The sequence below is a fragment of the Cotesia typhae genome, unplaced genomic scaffold (genome assembly GCF_013202065.1).
Source record: "Cotesia typhae breed Kobodo isofemale line unplaced genomic scaffold, CoteBio_Ctyphae contig_5, whole genome shotgun sequence".
NCBI lineage: Eukaryota > Metazoa > Arthropoda > Insecta > Hymenoptera > Braconidae > Cotesia > Cotesia typhae.
In genome coordinates this window covers 817942-842686 of record NW_027423757.1, presented here as the reverse complement: position 1 = coordinate 842686, position 24745 = coordinate 817942, and the positions used below count along the sequence as shown (strand labels likewise).

General features: G+C 28.5%; 3 protein-coding genes and 1 pseudogene across 6 annotated transcripts; 3 read left to right on the top strand and 1 right to left on the bottom strand.

Moving 5' to 3' along the window:
• Positions 1-916: 916 nt before the first annotated feature.
• Positions 917-15884, bottom strand: LOC141530492 (uncharacterized). Of its 4 annotated transcripts, none has more exons than XM_074247619.1 (10): positions 15618-15884; positions 8694-9000; positions 7739-7997; positions 7615-7677; positions 6466-6669; positions 5985-6276; positions 5466-5610; positions 5307-5389; positions 4901-5205; positions 917-1041 (listed from the first exon to the last, which is right to left on the bottom strand). In XM_074247619.1, exons 1-9 carry the CDS (start codon positions 15631-15633, stop codon positions 4910-4912), a joined length of 1665 nt encoding a protein of 554 aa, XP_074103720.1. In that variant the 5' UTR covers positions 15634-15884; the 3' UTR covers positions 917-1041; positions 4901-4909. The 4 variants fall into 4 exon arrangements, with proteins under 4 accessions (XP_074103720.1, XP_074103717.1, XP_074103719.1 ...); XM_074247616.1 differs by having other exon boundaries at positions 5955-6276; positions 15618-15882; XM_074247618.1 differs by lacking the exon at positions 15618-15884 and adding an exon at positions 15319-15340 and having other exon boundaries at positions 5955-6276.
• Positions 10824-12513, top strand: LOC141530951 (uncharacterized). Its single transcript, XM_074248355.1, has 2 exons — positions 10824-11273; positions 11943-12513. Exons 1-2 carry the CDS (start codon positions 10993-10995, stop codon positions 11974-11976), a joined length of 315 nt encoding a protein of 104 aa, XP_074104456.1. The 5' UTR covers positions 10824-10992; the 3' UTR covers positions 11977-12513.
• A 1053-nt stretch (positions 15885-16937) lies between the features above and the next one.
• LOC141530494 (uncharacterized) lies at positions 16938-18318 on the top strand. The gene is made up of 4 exons (XM_074247620.1): positions 16938-16974; positions 17365-17488; positions 17582-17661; positions 17740-18318. The coding sequence occupies exons 1-4, from the start codon at positions 16953-16955 to the stop codon at positions 18075-18077; spliced, it is 564 nt and encodes a 187-aa protein (XP_074103721.1). The 5' UTR covers positions 16938-16952; the 3' UTR covers positions 18078-18318.
• On the top strand, positions 18139-23613 carry LOC141531562 (methionine aminopeptidase 2-like; annotated as a pseudogene).
• Positions 23614-24745: the final 1132 nt, after the last annotated feature.

Sequence of the window (24745 nt, the reverse complement as noted above, 5' to 3'; positions counted from 1 at the left end):
TCATTATTATTTTAACGGATAATTAATAATTAATTAATTAATTACCAGATAAACAAAACAAAAAAATACTTTTCAGATCCATACAAAATATAATATATTACTAGTAATGATAATTTTGTGGTCATCACCACGTGAAATAATTTCTATACTAGTTGAACGTAATATCAGAGTATGTTCAAACTGAGCAGTGTAGCAGCCTTTTATATCAACCAATGGGGGATAAGCTTCACCAGCAGCTTTATCACAAAGATCTTTTAATGCCATTTGATATTTAGTACATCTAACACGATCCAGCCATTGTACATACGATTACTTACAAACTTCATTAAGTTGTGTACACTTCACGTGTACTGTCAATACGTGTACGACAAACGGGGCAAGTTGGATATAAGGCTTCATTTTCTGCTAACTGACGATTATAATGGTGCTGCATCATTGTATTACAAGGCATGCATAAGCATAAGTGGAAGCACGGCAGCACTACTATTGTCGACGAAGCTGTGAGGCAAATTGAGCAATTTCCTCGATTTACAACCACTGCTTCACGAGCACCATCGTCATTATCAGCACCATTAGTAGTATCATCTTCTTCTGGACGCGCGACATCTTGATGCCGATTCTCGAAATGTGGAATTGTCAAGTCAATATTGTCAAATATAACATCTGTAAAATATTCATAAAAACTTCATTAACTTTTCTCATTTTATACAAATATAATTTATAAATAAAATTATACTCTACCATTTCTAATTATTTCATTTGAGATCAAGTCCGTTACTTCCCTATTCAGCGTCGCTTTTAAAAAATCTTTCACTGTAAAGCTATAAAAAAAAAAAAAAAAAAAAAAGTAAATTATTTCATATTGACTGGAATAAAAAGAGATAGGTATATTAAATTTTAAAGCATTATAAACTTACGCTTCTTCTAACAGGTATTGTCTGAGGCGCGTTAGTTGTAAGAATTGCCGTTTTGGCTTCACAAAGCTACTAGCTCTAGTGATCCATTCCTCTTCCTGTGTTTTAATTCTTTCAACTACATTTCCTAAAATGAAATAAATTATTCTTATTATTATTTTGAAAGGATGATGTGAAGATCGGTCGCTATAATTTGATGATGTTGAAGGAATGTGTTATAATAAGCCGAGTATCCCGATCCATTTTTAGACTGTTTTATTTCTCTACTGTCACAACGTTTCACCCTATAATCTCCTATAATAGCTGAAATAGTTTTAGATAGACTGATAGAAATTAGTTACAACAATATTAATTTTGAAGTAGATTTTATAAAAAAATATGTAGATGATTTTTTAATATGTTTACCGTCTGACAAAATTACTGAAATACACAATACTTTCAACAATTACCACCCAAGACTACAATTCACGATTGAAACAGAAAATATTAACAGAGAAATTAATTATTTAGATCTTACGATAATTAGAGTTGACAATCATTTAGAAACCGATATATATAAGAAACCAACCTTCTCAGGAAGAAATATTAACTATCTATCAGAACACCCGTACTCTCAAAAAATTGGCATAATTTACAGTTTGGTAGACAAGGCTTTCTATCTTGCGGAACGAAAATACAATTCAAAAAATTTAGCGTCGATAAATAAAATATTAACAGAAAATGGGTATCCACAAAAGCATAGAATACCTATCTTTCTAAGCTCGGAGAGCTCAAAAACATCATTAGTACAATTTTAAGCAGCTAGGTATATTATTATTATTTTTATTATGTCAAAAGAACTTGATATATTTTCTTTCTTTTTTTTAATTTCTTTAACAAATTAATTATAATACTATAACTATTTTAAAAATTTCAAGCTTTTAATTTTTTAATTCTTCAATATCGAGTTGGGGAATGTGAAAAATTTCTTAATTTCATTTCAAAAGGGTGAATTTTTTTCGAAATACACCTTTCTATCTTCGAGGAAAAAAATTTTTACGTCAAAGAAGTATATGGACATCCAAAAATAAGATATAACTGTTGAGGATCTTATATTGTTCGTCATTTCATTAAAAATTGAATTATGAAAATTGAACCAAAAATACTGCCATAATGCAAATTTTCTTGGATTATTATTTTTTTGATAATTAATTAATTTACCAATCAACTATTTTACAGTAAAATTGTTATGGGACTTGTCCCAATACATATATGTGCATAATCTGATATTTTATTCCTACTCTATGAAGATTTTATGTACATATATTTGATCATGCTCTCTAAGAAATTTTCTACAGATAATTAATTACTGATAATATATTCAATAATTTAGTACTTTATACTTACTTGTAATAACTAATAATATTAATGACATTACAAAAATATTATTCCAACAGTGAAATTTTGATACTACTAATTTTTTTACGTAACTAATTAATTTTTTTCATTCACATACTAAAAAAAAATGGATTATATTAGTTTAATTTTGTTACTATAAGCTGTAATATTAATTTAATGTCTGTTTAGGCCATTTATAGTTCAAAACCAATTACATGAGTAAATTAGAAACATGATAATATCCAAAATTTCGTCAACGTGGATGTTAAAATTTAAAAATTCAATGAAAATTTAATTTTCATATTCCAATTTTTTGCATAGTCATTGTTATTCTAAGTAGTCGAAAATACAACTAAGATATTTAAGAACGGTTCTTCTACCTCTTATAAGGTAAAAGCCCCTATTATTGACACTATTAGGGACGAAGTTATGATTTGATTTTTTTTAAAGCAATCAAATATCAATATCGTTACATTTTGTTTGTGTTAATGTCTCTAGTAATGTTTTTACTATAGTCAATTTTTTAAAATGACAATCAGTGATATTTACTTATTAATTAGGGGTGTCTGAATAGTGTTCGAATCGAATCGAATCGAATAGTGATATTCGATTCGAAATTCGAATCGAATAGTTCGAATATTTCGAATTTTTTTAAATTATGTCTTTACTGTCAATTTGCAAGGTAGAATTATTTCAATTTCGCTTATTATGTATACTTAAGTGAAAATATCTTCAACTAAATAATTTAGATATACGATGTGATCAATTTTCTGAGCAAAAATAAACAGAAATTTTTTCCGCGGATACGAAAATTTTTAGTGAGAAAAATTTAGAGTTTGAGTCAATGTTCATATTAATTAAGTTAATCATTTTATAATATTTTCTTAACGATAAGGTGTACAGTTATATTTATAAGTTGAAATGTTATTTTGTATAATATTGAAATACTTTCAAGTGAAAAAGTGTTTTCTTTATCTTCAATACTTTTAACTCTCTACTGAAATTTTCAAATTATTGTTGAGACTCTTCAATTAACTTCATCGTAATTATTTGAAAAGAAATTTTGAGATTAGAAGTTGAAAAATAATTTTCTTTTTGGAAATTTTTTTATCCAACCAAAGTGACGAATTTTTAAAAATCACAATATTTTCAATTTCTCACGGAGAGAATTGGAAATTAAAAAAAATCTGGAAATTATTGATTTCACTCTGATTTTTTTCCTTAGTCATAATTTTTTTTTCTAAAAATATGAGTGTTTGAACCTCTGATTTTTTCAAAATTGTTGCTTTTAGCATTACTTTTTTTCTTGAGTAATCGCTAAAAGCAGCTTTTTCATACATTAAAAGTTGTAACTATAAAAAAATTTCAAATTTTTAGAAAAAAATAACTTAAAAAAAACGAAGAAGATACAGTTTTTTGATACAGATTGATACAGATATTGATATCAATCATACAGATTGATACAGTTTTTTGTGTTTTATTAGAAACAAAAAAAATAATAAGTATACTCTTAAAAATTTATTTCAGCTCATTTAAAATAACATTTGTTAGATATTTTTTTGAATAACCGATAGCTTCGTCAAAAATGGAGGACTGACCGGCAACTTTTTTTTCTCAATGCTTTTTTGATCAAAGTTGTCAAGAAAATAAACGTTCGTAAGCTGGTTTGATGAACTGGTGCTAATTTTGTTTTTTTTTTTTTTTATAATTAATATTTAATATTTCGAACTGACAGTAATTTTTTTCAATTTTTTAATTAATCGGAATTTAATAAAAATTTATGTGATAGTCATTCTTATTACAGATGATTGAATGTATTTAAAAATAATTTAGGGTGTCAATATTTACACCCGTGTCAATAATTAGGGCTTTTACCTTAGGGGGTTAAATAGGGTATATATATAATAATTTTTATAAGCAATTAAATTTAAAAAAAAAACACTGGAATTTTATTATTGTATTTGAAATTAACAGTGCATGCTTTTACAAACGAACAAATAAAATTTTAACATTTTTTATTTTATTTCCCAGCATGCCATTGTAGAAATTTTTAAAAATAAACAAAAATATATTATCTTAACGAAATACAATAAAAACCGAATTTTTGATTTTATCAAGCTGTGAATACTTCACGAGAACTATCAATGGGGGTTCGACATACAGGACACGTCGGTCGGTATCCTGCGTTAACCTCAAGTCGATCCGCGTCGATTAATTGGCGACCGAAATCGCAACGGAAACATAAACATAAATGGAAACACGGTAGAATTATCATTTTAGGTATGTTAATAAGATAAATGGAACAAGTTCTTGCATTGCCATCCGCTAATTCATCATTTTCAAATTCGTTTACTTCAATTCTATCGTAAATTTCACCATTATTATTATTATTGCCGCCATCACGTGGTAGATTATTTTCTGGGCCAGGTGCTACAATTTCAGCTATAATTATATAATAAAAAGAATTGATTGTACGTAACGGTTTCCTATTTTGTAGAAGACATGCAAAAATTTATACACATCAAAGAAAGCATGCATAAAACATCTGTATGCAAAAACATTAAACAAAAATGACACGCTGTAGTGTCATTTCAAGGAACTACTATTACCTTCAATAATTACAGGCTGGTTTTGTTCAATACCGGCTGCAATTGGAGGGATATGTACTTGACGGCCACCTCGCGCTCCACGAGGTCTACCACGAGGTCTACCTCGACCTCCGATTTGCTGATTGTTAATAACAGCTTCTCCGCCAACCTCAACTCCACCACCTCTCCTCGCGCCTCGACGACGGTGACGACGCGCTTCTCGAATTGGCGGTAATGCAGGTAATACAGGCAAATTTTCATTTGCACCAACGGATCAGCCAAATCTCTTAACAACGGCATTTCGTCGTCAGAATCAAATTGTTCGTCTATTAATTTAAATTTGTGGAAGTTGATAAAAAATTTATTTTTGTCAATTTTGTATCATTCAACGTAGCAGTTAAAAATCATATTATTCATTAGTTTTTACCTTGTAGTCGTATGTTGGCATCTGCAACAGCCACGTGGACTCGTTGTAACCCGACTGTACGAAGAAATTCTGCTACCGTGAATCTATAAATTTAGAAAATGAAATAGTCAAGTAAGTTGGGATATAATTTTGTAAAATTTGTTTTTGTTTTTATATTACCTCCCATTATCAAGGGCTATTTGATAATTCCTTATACGACTGTCCACTGACGCTTGGTAAGCACGACGTTCAGCAGCTAAATCATGACCTTGATCTAACCTACGCCATTTGATTTCTTCATCTCTAATTATTGAATTTAATCTTTCTGAAATAAATGAATTTTTTCAGTTTATTATATTATTTTTGATACTGTAAGACTTTATTTTGAATAATTTTTAATTTTTATATTAAGTAAGTTGCAATTATTAAGTTCTTAAGAAACACTTTGAAGTCTGAAAATTTTGAAAAATACATAATACAATTCAATAAAAACTTCAAAAATTTTAATTGCTATATATTATAGCCGAATAATAAGAGAACATATCTTTTTAAAGAGAATCATACAATAATTGTGACGTTTAACTGAATTGATATTAAAAATTTCGACAGTTAATTTTTTTTTTTACGTTAAATATCTTAAGAATATAGACATAATGAGTTTTCAATTACCAATGAATAAAAATAAATTTAAGTGAGCACCTCCAAGTCTGGTTACTAATTGTCTATTAAACGCCTCGGCAACATTATTTGTTCTAATTGGTGAATTTCGAGTTGATACTCGAGCAGCTTGAGGTAGCCAGTATGTCTCAATATATGTGATAAAAAACATAATACGAGGATGATCTCGTTCGATTACACGAGCTTCTGTTCTAATTACTTCAAATGCTTCTTGGAAAAGATACGCTGGCACCAATGGAAGAACCCAAGTTAGATGAAGTACAGCTTCTGGAGCTCTAATGAGGCGTAATCTACGCCACCTTCTTGTTACAGCCTGAAATATACAAAAAAATAAATAATCACATCACAAAATTAATTTCAGTCACAATCAAATACTTTTTAACTTCAGCAGGACGTTTTTAAACTTTTTAAAATACTTAAGTACATGTATTTAATTAACTCTTAGAATGTACGTGGAAAAATCTAATTTGTTATTTTATAGAAAAATTGTAATTTAACTTACACGTGTGAAATGAAACCAACATCCTCTAAAGATGACCCATCGCATTTTATTCCTGACAGCTGAAATTGCAGCTTTTTCAAAATCACCAGACACATACTTTAAATTATTTTCCATCTCAGGTGACCGATCCAATATATATTCCCAAATCTTTTCATATATTGCTGTTGTTCTTTTCTCGCATAAAATAAATAGTGCAGGAAGCCCCTGAGTATATCAATTATATGTTATAATTAAGTATTATATGTATAAAACTATTTTACATTCATAATCGTATTAATAAGAAAATTTTTTGAATATAAATATTCTTAGTCGAGAAAAATTGTTTCGAAAAAAGAAAGTATTACGGTCAATTTCAAAATTTTTTTTTATATCTTTAACCTCGTAACTTTAGGTTTCACAGATTAATTTATGTGGTGTATATCTGATGATATTTTATTCTAAACCGATTCTCCAATAACGAAAGATTTTTTCATTATCTCTTAAAAAGTTTCCTTATTGTTCTAAAAACTTGGTCCTACAGAAAAATATCAAGATTTTTTTTAATTTGTGCAGAAAAATAAACCTGGAATTAACCTATGTGTGAATGTTATTTTCAAATACTAATTTTTTTTTTTTTTTTTTTACAGAATAATGTCATAAAAGGCTTATTCGTACGGTTATTTATTTTAATTTTTTTTTTGAACTAAATTTCCAAAAGCAAGAGAGAAATTTGAAAGAGAATTTCTATCTTCAATCTACGAGTTTTTCTTATCCCGAGTAAAAAAGATTTTATATAACTAGATACGATTATGTATAATTGTATATCGTCTATATACAATTGGATATAATTTTTATATAATTCTATATAATTATATCCAATTATATAAAATTATTCAAAATCATGAAGGAGAATTATATAAAATTATATATAATTAGATACAATTGTATAGAATTATATTTAATGAGACACAATTGCATAAAATTATATAAAATTTTATGTGATTCGCCTTTACAACTTTATAAAATTCTATACAATTATATATCATTTCTATCCAATTTTATCGGACCATTTTTTTATATAATTATATATAATTATACATAATTGTATCTAATTTTATAAAATCTTTTTTACTCGGGATTTTTTTAGTATATTTAATTGTTTATAATCACCATATCTAATTTACGGCAATGAATTATTAGGAGCTGCATAAAGCGAGGTTGATCTGGGACAGCCTAAAAATCAATTCATAGTTATTATAAATATTTTTAGTATATCGTAGAAATAACTTTTTACCTGAAATGTTCCGTCGACAAACAACTCAACAGCTTCGTTTAAGCGTTCTAGCATCCGTTGGCTTCCAAATACTATTGCAATACTTCCATCACTCGCCTGGATTTCTCCGCGATAAATTTCTGCAGCTTGTAAATAACGATCTAACATAGGACCCACATGATGCACGGTTTGAGGCATTGGAGGACGGAGTTGGATTCGTTCCCGATTAATTATTGCTCGAGCAGAGACTGGATTAATAATGTCAGCAATGTCTATAAACCTTAATAAATATATTTATTAGTACATTCATTATACAAGTTAAAGTTCTAAAAACGTTTATGTCTCCTAACGTTCATTCAATTAAAAAAAAAATATGAATCGCATTATGCTGACTACAAATAAAATCAAGTAAAGAAAAAATATGATGATTTTTAATAACTGATGTAAAAAAGGAAGCGTACATGTCTGTATGTGCAGTGAAGAAAAAAAAAGTGGTATTCTAACCGAGGAGTTATTCTGATAAAAAAAAATACGTATTTTGATTGCAATCAAAATTAGTTTTAGTGTTGACAAAATATCAAAATTTTGATAAAACAAATTCAACTTCACTCATTTAATAAGCATATATGCCCTTGCTACGAAAACCATTATTATTTAGCAACTAAATAATACAATTTGAACAGAGCTTAATATATGACCTCATAGATATTAAGCTACACTCATATATCTTTTTATGCGACAAACTCCTATAAATAATTTACTAGTAAAAAAATAACTTCTTTGTAAAATTTGCAAGTAATAATACACACCAAAAATGAGAAAAAAGACATGATTAAATAAAATTAAGCAACATTTCTAAATGTTTCAAGTATTGTCAAAAAATTAATAAAAACAAATAAATTATAAAAAAAATTTCACAGATAAAATTTAAAAAAAATAGAAAATTCAGTATATGTATATTTTTCTTTATACTTACTCGCGAGAAACCGCATTCAGTATTTCATTCGGTGGTTCATTACTAGCTACAGCTCGTCGTTTCAACTCTGTCACCATTTCCTGCTTCCTCAACTCTTCTGCCGAGAAACGTTGACCATGAGTATGAATCCCTACAACTTCGACTTCACCATCGTCGTGTACAGAAGCTATAACCGGGCATCTTGATATTCTTGATGTTCTCAAGGAACACACGTAATCCTCATCCCCATTGTTGTATCGCGCATCATGATGGTACATATGACCATCATGAAGAAACCGCAATGTTCTAAGCCGCTGACCTCTAAGACCTATCATCGCAAATTATTAAAACAATAATTATCTTAATACGTAATTCGTACGCTTAATTGTCCAGATCAACACTGAATTATAATAATATTAAGGTTGATTAATTTTTAATAGACTATCACTGGAAATAAAGACACGAAAGTTCTCAACCATTTCAGTCGAGCGACGCACTGCAACTACTGGTCAGCCACTCAGCAATACTATATCAGATGGCGTGAAAAACTTTCCCCTTCCAAGACCTCGAGTTTACCACACAACGTAAGCGATGTGTGTCGGTGACTCAAAAACCCGACAGGAGCCGCGAGAAGACGATCGCGGCAGACGGAAAGACAAGAAAAGACAAGAAAAATTACAGAAACACAATAGATAATAAAAAAAAGAAGACCCGGCCGCGGATTTAAACCCGCGACTTAAAGCGCGTAATGGAGTCGAAAATATTACCGCACACCCATAAGAACTCTTATTAGAAATGTGCTACAAATTATATATAAACTGTGCTTGACATATCGGGTAACAATTATCATTAGCAATTATTGTGAATTATAACCGGTTGTAGGTATATTATAAATTTGTCAGCCGAAAAAAAAAAATTCATAAAATCTGTTTCCAGGATGCTAAATTTTTTCCGCGTAATTAATTTCTATCTTGGGTACGCTCGGATTCTCGGGCTTCACACGGACAGCGAGTAATCGTTGTGTGTGTTTTTCCTTTACACCACATGATAGTGGTATTTTTCTCTTCTTTCCGCCAGTAGCGATCGGTGTCTTTCTGGCGTATGTGAATATTCGCCCGATGGCACGAGGCACGGGCCAATGTAAATACTATATCTATATCTGTACCCGTGCCAGTACCCGTGCGTGAATATTAGTAAGAACACAGACCCGTGCCCCGTGCTATCGGACGAATATTCACACTCCTTTCTGGCTCACCGACACACATCGCTTACGTTGTGTGGCTGACTAGAGGTCTTGGAAGGGGAAATTTTTCACGCGATCTGGTACCACTGCCTTGGACTTGGGAAGTCCGAACCAATGGCGAGCATTAGTTTAGAGTTATTACCGTAATCTTCAAAAGAGAAACGACACTAAAATACGAGATGAAAAAATAATCTGGAAAATTTAACCCCACTAACCATCCCCAAAACTTCCCGCTGTGTACGAGCTCAAAACGTACGAAAAATGATCTACTTCAAAATTTTGAGTTATTCAAGCTCTAAATCACCTGTGGTATATATTTCGAGCTATTCAATCGGCAGCGTTCGACGCAGTTTTTTTTGTAGTTAAAATTTTTTTAATGGTGATAGACTCAAAGACTATCAGATAGTTTATAAATTATATAGCAAATTAAATATTAAACCAAAAATTTTACAGGAAGAAATTGAAGAAAAATAAAAGCGTGAATTTTTTTAAATAATTTTAGTACTATACTTAATTTGTTCGAGAAATTACAAAAAATTTCAAATGTATCAAATTTCTAGTTCATGTGGAATTCATTTGTTTGTCTTTGCAAGAAATATAAAAGAAATACTTGTTTAATTTCATATATATTAGTTACTGCGCATGCTCAAGTTTAAGAACGAAAACTTGTTGTTCCTCCTTGGTGTACAACCGGTAGCAGCAGCAGTTAGACTCTAACTGTTAGAGTCTTACACTCGATGTGAAAGGTTAATAATTTTTAACGTAGAAATACTGAGCGAATTTTTAGTAAAAAAAAAAATTTTTAATCAAATTAAATTTGGTGAGTCTTATTCCCGGGAATTTAAATTAAAAATATTTGAATTCAATTAATTATGAAAAAAATTTATGTGATATATTAATAATTTTGCTAGGAATAACCAAGAGTTTTACATGGACGCGAATTGCTAATCGTTTTAACTTTAGTTATTAGTCAAACTATAATTGAAATTTTAATCAATTTGACTATGTTAAATATACTGATGGATTAAAATAGTTAATTCTAATAACAATAATTATTTTACAGATTTCACGAAGACCATGGCCAATAATTTTAATGAATTTATTGATAAAGGGCACATTTATCGTTTAGGCGAAGAAAATAAATTTTATTGTGCATATGCGGTAATGGATCGTATTTGTCAAGTTACGGCTTCAATTACTGCCAGTGGATTAATTCTAGTATATGGCCAACACGATCATGAGCCTTTGTTTACGCACTTTCAATATCGTGTTGATGCTTTAGTGGCAGAGTTAAAAGAAAAAAGCATGAGAAACATGTTTAATTCATTGAAACTTTTAAAGGATGAAATGATTAGTTGGTATGTATATATATTAAAATTCTTAAGTAAAATGTACAGATTTAAAAATTATTATATCTTGAATCAAGTAATTAATTTATTTTTCAATTGGTGACATGAGATAATTTATTTATTTAAATGACAATATTAGGATTTCTCAATAATTTCATTGCTTTACATATCGCGTTACAGATGCCATAAGGGCGTATAAAAATTATACGCCCTTATGGCACCCGGGAACCATAAGGGCGTATAATAAAAATTCAATTATTTTTTCTAATTCCAAAAAAAATTTTTAGTTGGAAGAAAAAATTTTTTTTGTATTTCTCGACGTTTCATACAAAAGTACGTCGATTCCCAAAAAAAAAATTTTTTTGATACGCCCTTATGGCTCCCGGGACCCACCTCGGATGCCATAAGGGCGTATAATAAAAATTTTATTATTTTTTCTAAGTCCAAAAAAATTTTTAGTTTGAAAAAATTTGTTTTTTTGCATTTTTTCACGTTTCATACAAAAGTGCATCAGTTCCGGAAAAAAAAATTTTTTTATACGCCCTTATGGCATCCGAGGTGGGTCCCTATCAATAATTAGGGCTCCCACCTAACTAAGATTTTTTTCAAATTAATTTTTAAAAGTTCTTAATTGAAACGTATATTAATAAATTTATTAATCTTAATATTAAAATAAAGCACCTTCCTGATCAACCACGTGCCAAGGAGTTGATTATAATATCAATCGTACATGATAACACTTTATGTCCAGCAATATATGTGTTATTGAGTATAAGAGGAGATTTTAATGTATACCATGCTGTTTGGGAGCGATTATTAGAATTCCAGCCCGAGTTAACTAGATATCTGAAAACAGTATCCGGTGAAATTTCTTCATCACTAGCGGCGGGAATTATTTCAAACCTCCCCACAGTGGAAATCAAATATTCCGTTGTATTATAGATGCGGGTAAGAATAAAAAAATTTGGGTAGTGTAGATATATGATTTAATAAAATATTCAATCTTTTTCATTTTCTTTAGTTAGATAAGTAAATCAAAATAACTAAATATTTTTAACTTCCCGCTAAGAAAATCGAAGATTTTCAAAAATCGGGAAGTTATTGGTTTTACCCCGTTTTGCAAGAATCGAGTTTTCATCAGATCTCGACGTTTGAAGGTCATAGGAAGCTTCCCTGACTATCCCCGCGAGGTTGTCACTATGTCTGTGTGTGTATGTGTATATATATATATATATATATATATATATATATATATATATATATATATATATATATATATATATATATATATATATATATATATATATATATATATATATATATATATATATATATATATATATATATATATATATATATATATATATATATATGTGTGTGTGTGTGTGTGTGTGTGTGTGTGTGTGTGTGTGTGTGTGTGTGTGTGTGTGTGTGTGTGTGTGTGTGTGTGTGTGTGTGTGTGTGTGTGTGTGTGTGTGTGTGTGTGTGTGTGTGTGTGTGTGTGTGTGTGTGTGTGTGTGTGTGTGTGTGTGTGTGTGTGTGAACCGCTTATAACTTTTGAACAGCTTGACCGATTTCATCGCGGTTGGTGCCATTCGAAAGGGCTTGACCAAACTTAGATTTCAAAAACTATTTGGACCGATTCAGATCGATAGATTTTAAGAAATCTTCAAAAACTGAAAAAAAAATTTTTTTCAAATGTGGTTTTTTTGGAATAACTTTTAAACGGCTCGATGGATCAACTCCAAAAACTAATCAGCTCTTAACCTCAAAAAACCACGTCGATCACCGCCAACCGCATAGAAATCGGTTCATTCATTCGAAAGATATTGCGGTTTAAAAATTTGAAAAATTGTGTTTTATCAAATTTCTATTAGACTTTTGAGCTCGAAAAGCATAAAAAAGTTATCTCTTTACGCTCGGAGAGCTCAAAAACATCATGAGTGCAATTTTAAGCACCTAGGTATGAAATGAGCGGGAAGTTGCACGGATGGCCTTCAGGGTCTACCGTTTTTCTAATTTTTTTTTTGGAATTTACAGGATATATTTAAAGAATGGAACCTCTTAAATTTATACGAGCTACCCAACAAACTTTTTCAATATTTCTGTGGAATTATCTTTTTACCGCAAGAGAAGTGGGCTGGTATCTTTGAAGGTATTCTTGAGCAGCATCAGCTCCATACTGAACGACTGATGATATTAATTCAACGTATTCAGGAGTATTGGTTTACCGGAAGAAGACAATTATGTTTTCGAGCAGTGACTTATGGTGCCAACATTATTCCGCTTGATTCTTTGACATCATCAAATTTATTTTCTTTTTTAAGTAAGTAATATTTTATGAAGATTTGTTTATATTAAAGTAGTACACTTGTAAATACAAAAGTGATATGGTCCGCGGACAATGTACTATGTACGCGTACAAAGTAGAGATGGGTAGATCCGGAAAAATTATGGATTGAACTTAAAATGATATCCGCGGAACTATTTAATTTGTTCAGTTAATTAATTAATTAATGAAATCGTATGAAAAAAAAAATAATAATCAATTTGAAAATAATATTATATATTTGATTTAATTTCGAAAATTATTATCTATAGTAAGATAATTATATACATCATTGCTTGTTTATAATGAGGACCGTAATCGACAAAAAGTTTGGAAAATCCAAAAGTGCACGATTCATAATGCTCATTAGAGTATGAAATAATAATAATAAAATAAAAAATATTATTAATTAATTTTTTTAATTAATAAAAAATAATCATGAGCTGTGCAAAAAAAAGAAAAGAAAAAAAAAACAAATTAATTAAAAATTAAATAAAAAAACAGCTGTACTCGGAAGGTAATGCGCAGGCGCTCTTGGTGGAATAAATGTACATAATATCTATAGACATGTCACCATCCATGTTAATTTTACATGGATATATATAGATATACAGTCTTCTGGTTTTTGTTTTTTATTAATTGTAATTAAACGACACTGAATTACCTAGCCATTCGCATTCAGTGACCTACAATCCTCACTAAGAATTTAAAAAAAAAAAATTTAACTGAAATAACGGATTTTTTCGCAAGTTACAGTGTTTCCGGAGTTTCACACATGACGGACAGGAAAATTTTTTGACCTATTTTGATGTTTTTTTCCATTTCTGTTGCACTAAATCAATTTTTAAAAAGTATGGAATTAATCTCCATTAAATTATCTTGACAATAGTATGCAAAATATCTTGATTCCGTGAACTAACAAGGCTATAATAATAAAAATACTTGCCAAAATGAGGCAAAAAAATTTTTCGATCGTAAAGCACTCTCTGATGCTTCGCATCATGAGTCGTGCAAAAAAGGAACTATAGTGAGTGTATAAAAATAAATTTCGTTAAACGAATAGATACATACTCGACAAAAGATAAAAATCATTGAACTATTCAGGTCCGGAACTACCCATACCTCTAGTACAAAGCCTTTTTGATTTGCCTATAAAATGTGAAACTTACATTTAGAAATTATGTAACCGCGAAACTAAACGATTGTTTTCGTATTGCTTTTTTATAATATTTTACATTTGTATACTTGACTAATAATTTTTAGATCTAACTTGTCTGGAGAATCTATTTATCAATATTATGTATAAAAAGTTCAATTTTTTCTTATACTCCTTTGACTTTTTCACACGTAACATGTGATATTATTTACTCTAATTATTTTTATTCTTATTGAAAACTGAATTTCACTTTTTGTACAAAAAAATTAAAAAAGGACATTTCCCATAAAAGTCAACGTTTAGCAAGATAAATTTCAAAAGCTCAATTTTTTTTACCGGCTCCTTGAAATTGTTCAAGAATTTAGTGGGTTCATTATAATGTAAAAGTAAAAATGATTTTTTTACTAGCTTAGCTCATGATTTGTTATCTTGAATGGAGGTGATTTTTTAATCAATACATTAAAATCAATAATTCACGTAAAATTGAGTCAGTATAATTCACAAGTATATATTTGTTTCTATAATAACAAAAAAAATTCTTATCTATAATAATGTTATGTCCGGCATACCGTCCATAATACAGGGCCTCCCATTTCTGCCGAAAAGTGCAGCGCTTGCACATACACATTACCGCGCATCGTCACCTCATCAAACGAATCAATTATTTAATTAATACCCCCTCTTGTAAATCGCGACCGAGGTCGTATTTCTCTACTGTCACAACGTTTCGCCCTGAGGTCTCAAGGCATCATCAGGTGAACTACAAATTTTTACATGAAAAACATTTTTACAAGATGTATTTTTTGAACAACAATGTGAATTTATATGAATTTTATAATATTTATATAAATTTAATAATATTTCTTACCTCTAAATAATGTCATAAGTCTAAAAGATTTTTCTGTTTATTTGCAAATTATTACTACAATTTCACTGAACTAAACTTTCGAGATTAAATATTATCAATTTAAGTTGTATTATTGTATCTAACGTTGAATGAATGATTGTATCTAATATTGGTTAACGATTTCACACTTATATCTGTTAATTTTAACTATGGTCATGTTTAATAACTTTTGATTAATTGGTTATTTTTTAATAAATATTTGTACTAGTACGAAACTGTATAATTTCAACTTATGAAGTGAGATTAAAGACTGAATTGGGATGTCTATTTGTTGGTTTATATATACTATCGTACTCATTAAAGTAAGGAAAGAATTTGTCCGTAATGAATTATTTGGGATTATTGGTTTGGTATGTATATCCGCTGTGGTATGTACTAAAGTGCATTAAAGTAAGGAAAGAATTTGTCCGTAAGGATTTATTTGGGATTATTTATTTGGTATGTATATCTGCTGTGACATATACTAAAGTGGAGACAATATTGATCTGTAAGGATTTTTGGAATTATTTATTAGATATGTTGATTAAATTTGTATAGCATTTGTGTAATGAATTGGTATCTGTTCTTTTGTTCATTTTTATGTTCTTGTTTTTTTCTATGTATATCATCTCTAAAATATTTCGTTTATAACTATTGTCCTCTATTTTTAGGGGTTTGATACTATTGTAATCTATAGTGTGATCGTTGTCTATCGCATGTGTAGTGAGCGCAGTATGCTCGGTAATTGGTCTGCTAAGATTATATTTATGTTGATAAGCTCTTTCTTTTAGATAACGGCAAGTATGTCCTATGTAACATTTATTACAGTTATTGCAATTTATTTTGTAAATACAATTTGATTTTAATCCATTCGGAATTTTATCTTTACCTTTATTAAAATACTTCCGTAATTTGTTTTCAATTCTGAAAATTATAGGGATGTTATGTCTTTTGAAAATTTCTTTAATCCACCTATTGTATAGTGTACAATAAATAAAGCTACTAGTGTATTTCTAATTTAAATTATTATCAATTATATTGTTGTTCCCGATGCTATTCTGTTTTTTGTTTTTTTTTAATTAGAAATTTCCATCTCTTACCTATGTATTTTCTAATGAAATATTGTGGATACCCATTTTCTGTTAATATTTTATTTATCGACGCTAAATTTTTTGAATTGTATTTTCGTTCCGCAAGATAGAAAGCCTTGTCTACCAAACTGTAAATTATGCCAATTTTTTGAGAGTACGGGTGTTCTGATAGATAGTTAATATTTCTTCCTGAGAAGGTTGGTTTCTTATATATATCGGTTTCTAAATGATTGTCAACTCTAATTATCGTAAGATCTAAATAATTAATTTCTCTGTTAATATTTTCTGTTTCAATCGTGAATTGTAGTCTTGGGTGGTAATTGTTGAAAGTATTGTGTATTTCAGTAATTTTGTCAGACGGTAAACATATTAAAAAATCATCTACATATTTTTTTATAAAATCTACTTCAAAATTAATATTGTTGTAACTAATTTCTATCAGTCTATCTAAAACTATTTCAGCTATTATAGGAGATTATAGGGTGAAACGTTGTGACAGTAGAGAAATAAAACAGTCTAAAAATGGATCGGGATACTCGGCTTATTATAACACATTCCTTCAACATCATCAAATTATAGCGACCGATCTTCACATCATCCTTTCAAAATAATAATAAGAATAATTTATTTCATTTTAGGAAATGTAGTTGAAAGAATTAAAACACAGGAAGAGGAATGGATCACTAGAGCTAGTAGCTTTGTGAAGCCAAAACGGCAATTCTTACAACTAACGCGCCTCAGACAATACCTGTTAGAAGAAGCGTAAGTTTATAATGCTTTAAAATTTAATATACCTATCTCTTTTTATTCCAGTCAATATGAAATAATTTACTTTTTTTTTTTTTTTTTTTATAGCTTTACAGTGAAAGATTTTTTAAAAGCGACGCTGAATAGGGAAGTAACGGACTTGATCTCAAATGAAATAATTAGAAATGGTAGAGTATAATTTTATTTATAAATTATATTTGTATAAAATGAGAAAAGTTAATGAAGTTTTTATGAATATTTTACAGATGTTATATTTGACAATATTGACTTGACAATTCCACATTTCGAGAATCGGCATCAAGATGTCGCGCGTCCAGAAGAAGATGATACTACTAATGGTGCTGATAATGACGATGGTGCTCGTGAAGCAGTGGTTGTAAATCGAGGAAATTGCTCAATTTGCCTCACAGCTTCGTCGACAATAGTAGTGCTGCCGTGCTTCCACTTATGCTTATGCATGCCTTGTAATACAATGATGCAGCACCATTATAATCGTCAGTTAGCAGAAAATGAAGCCTTATATCCAACTTGCCCCGTTTGTCGTACACGTATTGACAGTACACGTGAAGTGTACACAACTTAATGAAGTTTGTAAGTAATCGTATGTACAATGGCTGGATCGTGTTAGATGTACTAAATATCAAATGGCATTAAAAGATCTTTGTGATAAAGCTGCTGGTGAAGCTTATCCCCCATTGGTTGATATAAAAGGCTGCTACACTGCTCAGTTTGAACATACTCTGATATTACGTTCAACTAGTATAGAAATTATTTCACGTGGTGATGACCACAAAATTATCATTACTAGTAATATATTATATTTTGTATGGATCTGAAAAGTATTTTTTTTTTTTTGTTTATCTGGTAATTAATTAATTAATTATTAATTATCCGTTAAAATAATAATGAAATACATAAATTTAGAAAATAAAAATGTGTAATATTTTTACCGACATTATTTTTTTATTTATAAAAATATTTATAGTTTATTGACATAACGATATATAATAATATAATTGGATTAATAGTACTTGATACAGTATATTATTACTTTTTATATTTTCTCTTTGTTATTGTTAATTACCACTAATTAACTTTTTTAAATTTAATCTTAAAAATAACAAGTAAAATAACATAATTATATTTAACTACAATGAAATTATTAATTTCTTATTTGTCATTGATTAAAATATATAATACAAAGCCATAATTATTTGCAGAAGAATATTTTTTTTAATAAAATTATAAATCAATTTCAAACTTTTAAAAGAAAATGTTGAAATTGTTCAGTTTCTAGTAAGTATAAAGCACCACATACTGTAAAAGTGGTCCCATGCATTTATGAAACAAAAAAATTATTTTTTTGTTAATGAATAAGTTTATGTTAAAATAAAAAAAAAAAAAAAAAACTATTCAATTTTCATAATCCAATTTTTCCATGAAATGACGATCAATATAAGATTCTCAAAAGTTATATATTATTTTTGGATGTCTATACACTTCTTTGATGGAAAAATTTTATTTTCCTTGCAGTTAAAAAGGTGTGTTACGAAAAAAATTTACTCTTTTTAAAAGGAAAATAATAAATGATTCAAATTCTCTCAACTCGATGTTGAAAAATAAAGAAAATTAGTAACGTGATTGATTTATCGTAATTGTTGTTATAAAAATTTTAATGGTGATAGACTTAAAGACAATCAGATGGTTTGTAAAATATATAGCAAATTAAAAATTAAGCGAAAATTTAACATGAAAAAATTAAAAAAACATTAGAAAAACGGTAGACCCTGAAGGCCATCCCTGCAACTTCCCGCTAATTCCATATACCTAGGTGCTTAAAATTGTACTAATGATGTTTTTGAGCTCTCCGAGCTTAGAAAGATAGGTATTCTATGCTTTTGAGCTCTTCGAGTATACAAACTAGGAAATTCGGGGTAATTTCAAAAAAAAAAAAACACTTTTTTTTCGGTTTTCTTTCGTTCACGATATCTCTTGAACGAATTGACCGATTTTGACCGGATTAGCGGCGATTGACGTGGTTTTTCAAGGTTAAGAGCTGATTAATTAAATAATAATAATAATGGGATCAAATTTCGGAAGTTTTAAAAGAAAAAAAAAATATTCATGTCAAATTTATTTGTTTCATCTTTTAAGAAATGTAAAATAAATACTTACAGTATTTACTGTGCATACATTAGTTACTGCGCATGCTCAAGTTTAAGAACGAGGACTTGTCGTTCCTTCGTGGTGTACAGCCGGTTGCAGCAGCAGTTAGAGTCTTACACTCGATATGAAAGGTTAATGATTTTCAAAGCCGAGATATATTAAGCAAGTGTTTGATTAAAAAATAGTAAATGTAGTATATAAATAAAATAGGAAATAAAGGAAAATTTCATAGTGCATATACGGTAATGGATCGTATATGTCAATTTACGGCTCCAATTACTGCTACTCCAATTACGGCTCCAATTACGGGAATTCATTCTAGTATATGGCCGACATGAACATGAGTCTTTGTTTATTAATTAACTAAATTGCGATGATGCTTTACTAGCAGAGTTGAGACGAAAAAGCGTTACAAACATGTTTGATTTATTAAAAATCTTAAAAGAGGTTAGATGGTTTGTATTTATCATAAAATTCTTAAATTAAATGTAGCTAATCAAAAATTTTTAACTCTTGAATCAAGTAATTATTTTTTTTTTTAATAGATGACTCGAGATAAATTATTTATGTATATGACAATATTAATATTCCTCAATAGTGTAATTGCTTAACATATAAATATGATTTTTTTTTTTACAGCTATTTAAATGTATCTTATAATTTGTCTGATGCGGTGATGTTATTTAACATCAATGAAGCGAGAAGCCAGAGAATGATTATAGAAAATTTTAATGACATGGAGACCCTTTTAATACACGATGAACTAAATTGGGAACGCTATTTAATTGATCGTGAATTGAATTATTGTGAATTGGTCATAATAACGACTAAAGACATGTTTCACCGTTTCTTCAGATCTACAGAAATTTACATACCATACAAGACTGAGATAAGTAAAACTCAAATATTTAACAAAAATTAAATAGTAAGCTTTTTTTCAAATTAATTTTGAAATTTACAGAATATATTTAGACAATGGAGCCTTCTAAATTCCCTCGAGCAACCCAACAATTTTCTTCAGTGTTTCTGTCGAGTAATCTTTTTACCGAGTAAGTCGTATTTTATAAAAACATATTTATAGTAAGGTAGTACACCCGTAAATAAAAGTGTCATATGGTCCTTATTAAGTAGACGTCGGTAGGTCCGAAAAAATTACGGAGTGAACTTGAAATGATATCCGTGTTAATTGTAAAAAAATATCGCGTTCCATAAGGTTTTCATTTAGAAATTATGTCACCGCGAAACTAAACGATTGTATTCGTTTTGCTCCTGTTTATAATATTTCTGAGTTGCATGCTTGACTGGTAATTTTTAGATCAAACTTGTGTGTAGAATCTATTTGTCAACATTTTTTCTAAAAAGTTAGATTTTCTCCTATGCTCCCTTTCTCTTATGTCCCTTTGACTTTTTTACACGTAAAATATTAGATGTTATTTACTCAAATTATTTTTATTTTTATTGAAAACTGAATTTCACTTTTTGTACAATAGAATAAAAAATGACATTTCTCATAAAAGTCAATGTTTAGCAAAATTAATTTTAAAAGCTTAATATTTTTTAATGGCTCTGAAACTTTTCAAAAATTTAGTGGGCTCATTATAAGGTAAAAGTAGAATTAATTGTTTACTAGCATGGCTTATGATTTTTATCTTGAAAAAGTTTATTTTTTTGAGTAATACATAAAAATCAAAAATTTACATAAAATTGAGTAAGTATAATTCACAAGTACATATTTGTTTATCACAAATTGTAAACAGCTATAATAACGATAAAAATAAAAATAATAATAATAATTCATTTCATTTTAGGAAATGTAGTTGAAAGAATTAAAACACAGGAAGAGGAATGGATCACCAGAGCTAGTAACTTTGTGAAGCCAAAACAGCAATTTTTACAACTATGGCGTCTTAGATAACACCTGTTTGAAGAAGCGTTAGTTTATAATGATTTAAAATTTAATATACCTGTCTCTTTTTATTCCAGTCATTATCAAATTATTTACTTTTCTCTCTCTCTGCTTTTTTTTTTTTTTTTTTTTTTTTTTTTATAGCTTTACAGTTAAAGATTTTTTAAAAGCGACGCTGAATAGCGAAGTAACGGACTTTATATCAAATGAAAAAATTAAAAATGGTAGAGTATAATTTTAATTATAAATTATATTAGTATAAAATGAGAGAATTTAATAAAATTCTTATGCATATTTTGCAGATCTTATAATTGACAACATTGACTTGTCAATTAAAATTTTAGAAAATTGGCATCAGAATGCTGCGTGGCCAGAAGAAGCTGTTGGTAATGGTGCTGATAATGAAGGCTGTACTGTATGTCGCACCCCTATTAATAGTCCATATGCTGGTGATGAAACCGTTTTTGAATATGATGGATTTAAAATTGATTTTGGTACCTACATTAATAGTAGAGTAAATGAATGTGATTTTACTTCATCAATTAATCTAAAATAAAATTGCTCGAGAATGGAAAACCGGAGTACTTGCGTAATTTATTCGTTGAGGAAGCTGATGTTCGACGTTCAAATCGATTGGCTGCAAAAAGCACACCTCCTTCAAACTACCTCTTTTTACTACAAGCTACTTGGAGAAATCTTTTTTGGTTACTGTAATAAAGCTTTGGGAAGAACTGCCACGCGAAATTGTAAATTCGAGTAGCTTACAAGTCTTCAAAAAAGAAGTATTTAATTATTTATTAAATCTTGACAATTAAAACAAATTCTAATAAATAACAAACTTAAATAAATTCATTGCAAATTAAGGATTAAAGTAAGGATAAAGAAATTGCCATTCGCAAAATTATTGTGCGGAATTTTCATCTGATTTGATAACATTAAAATTCTATATTTAAAAATTATTGTTTTTATACATTAAGTTTCAAGTTTATTATGATTTTCCTTTTTTACTTTGTTTATATATAAATAAATTGAATTAATTATAGTGCAATATTTACTATATTATATTATTTTATGTACTCACAGAAATTGCTTCTTGTAAAAACTGTATTTACTATGTAATTGAAATTGCCATTTGGCCTGTGCCTTGGCATTAAATAAACAAAATCTAAATCTAAATCTAAAATATGATAAACTTATTGAAGCAGTACGTGATGCAACTAATACTAGAATAAAAGCTGATAGCATTGATGTACAGTTGTGTGAAGTAGATGCTGCAATTCAAGAAGTTATGGCTTCATATCAGGTTGAAATTGATGGTAAAATTTATCAAGTTCAATTAATAAAAAATTTAAATGGTCATTCTATTGCGCTTTATCGTATTCATGATGGTAAAATTGTTCCTATTGTACGTGGTGGAGAAGCTACACGTATGGAAAAAAATGAATTTTATGCTATTGAAACATAATGTACATGATGATGATGATGATGATGATTGTTCTCAATACATGAAGAGCTTTGAAGTTGGTTTTGTACCATATTAAGATTACAGAGTAGTAAATCATTGTCAAATACTATTAACAAAAATTTCAGTAAGTATTCAAAAGAAAAAAAAATCATTACTCTTTTTCGTTAAAAACATTTTTAATATTGATATTTGTTATTGTTATAGATACTTTAGCATTTTGTAAACGTTGGCTAGATCGTGTTGGAAGTACTAATGTTAAATATTAAACAACATTGAAAGATCTTTGCTCCGTTGGTTGATATAAAAGGCTGCTACACTGCTCAGTTTGAACATACTCTGATATTACGTTCAACTTGTATAGAAATTATTTTACGTGGTGATGACCACAAAATTATCATTACTACTAATATATTATATTTTGTATGGATCAATTTTTAAACTCTAAAGTACACTATAACGAAAAATAATAGGCGTAATAATGCTATTCTGATTAATCTTTATTTTATAACAAGTATTGTTAACGTATAAAACATTTTTTGGATTGTCAAATACTACAACCATCATAATCTGTATTTAGAAAATAAAAATGTATAATATTTTTTACTGACATCATTTTTTTATTTATAAGAATATATATAGTTTATTGACATAATGATAAAAAATTAGATTAATAGTACTTCATTAAGTATATTATTTCTTTTTATATTTTTTCCCTGTTATTATTCATTATTACTAATCAACTTTTTTAAATTTAAAAACTTAAAAATAACGTGATTCTATTTAATTACAATGAAATTGTTAATTTCTTATTTGTCATTGATTAAAATATATAATACAAAGCCATAATTATTTGCAGAAGAATTGTTTTTTTAAATAAAATAATAAATAAATTTTGAACTTTTCAAACAAAATATTTAGTTTAAAAATTTGTAATTTAAAATATTTCTTTAAAAAAAAAAAAGAGTATTTTAGCATTTTAGCTCTGTTGAAATAAATTATTTAGAAATGCGAAAACGCGTCCTCTAAATTTTTCAGAACATTTTTAAGTGATAGAAATATCCAATCCTGTAGAAAATTCCTTAAAGAACATATGGTCAAAAATACATATAGGATTTTTATAGAGTCAGAAAGATAAATCAGATTATGGATTTGTCCATGTTCTATAATAATTTTTCTGTTGAAATGTTAATTGTTAAAAATTTTTAAATTAAAACAAGTTGCTGTTTTCTATTCTAAGAAATGAAAAACAATAGTGAGTATCTATACAGCCGTCTACCTGTTTAAAAAAAAAAAAATATTTAACATATGTGCAAATAAAATCGCATAGTGACTGCAAGCTGTTCATTGTTATTATTTAAGTAAACAAGCCGATTTTTATTAATATTGAAAATTTCAATTGTATTATATTTATCAGTTGCCGCCATAATTCAAATTATATCTAGATAATTTTTAAAGATTGGTAATTCACTACTGTACCAACGAACGTTAAGCAATATTTTCTTCACGCGTTTACTACAAAAAAATTGATAGTGTTTGAAATGGTAGAGTTTTAATTTAATAGACTTAAAAATGTTAGAGCTGTATTACGGTAGAGTTATTTTTTGGTATAAATTAATTTTGGTATTGTTGTTATGTGGTTGAGTTATTTCTGGTAGATATTAAACTAGTAGAGATGTAAAATGGTAGGCTTTTATATGGTTGATATTGATTTTGG

Coding starts and splice junctions, on each gene's coding strand:
- LOC141530951 (XM_074248355.1), top strand. CDS start 10,993: ATGGCCAATAATTTTAATGAATTTATTGATAAAGGGCACATTTATCGT. Junction 11,274..11,942: donor AAGGATGAAATGATTAGTTG/GTATGTATATAT, acceptor ATTAAAATAAAG/CACCTTCCTGATCAACCACG.
- LOC141530492 (XM_074247617.1), bottom strand. Junction 7,998..8,693: donor CTGAATGCGGTTTCTCGCGA/GTAAGTATAAAG, acceptor ATATTTATTAAG/GTTTATAGACATTGCTGACA. Junction 6,277..6,465: donor GTTGGTTTCATTTCACACGT/GTAAGTTAAATT, acceptor TGTATATTTCAG/GCTGTAACAAGAAGGTGGCG.
- LOC141530494 (XM_074247620.1), top strand. CDS start 16,953: ATGATTGTCAACTCTAATTATC. Junction 16,975..17,364: donor GATTGTCAACTCTAATTATC/GTAAGATCTAAA, acceptor ATTTCATTTTAG/GAAATGTAGTTGAAAGAATT. Junction 17,662..17,739: donor AAATGAAATAATTAGAAATG/GTAGAGTATAAT, acceptor AATATTTTACAG/ATGTTATATTTGACAATATT.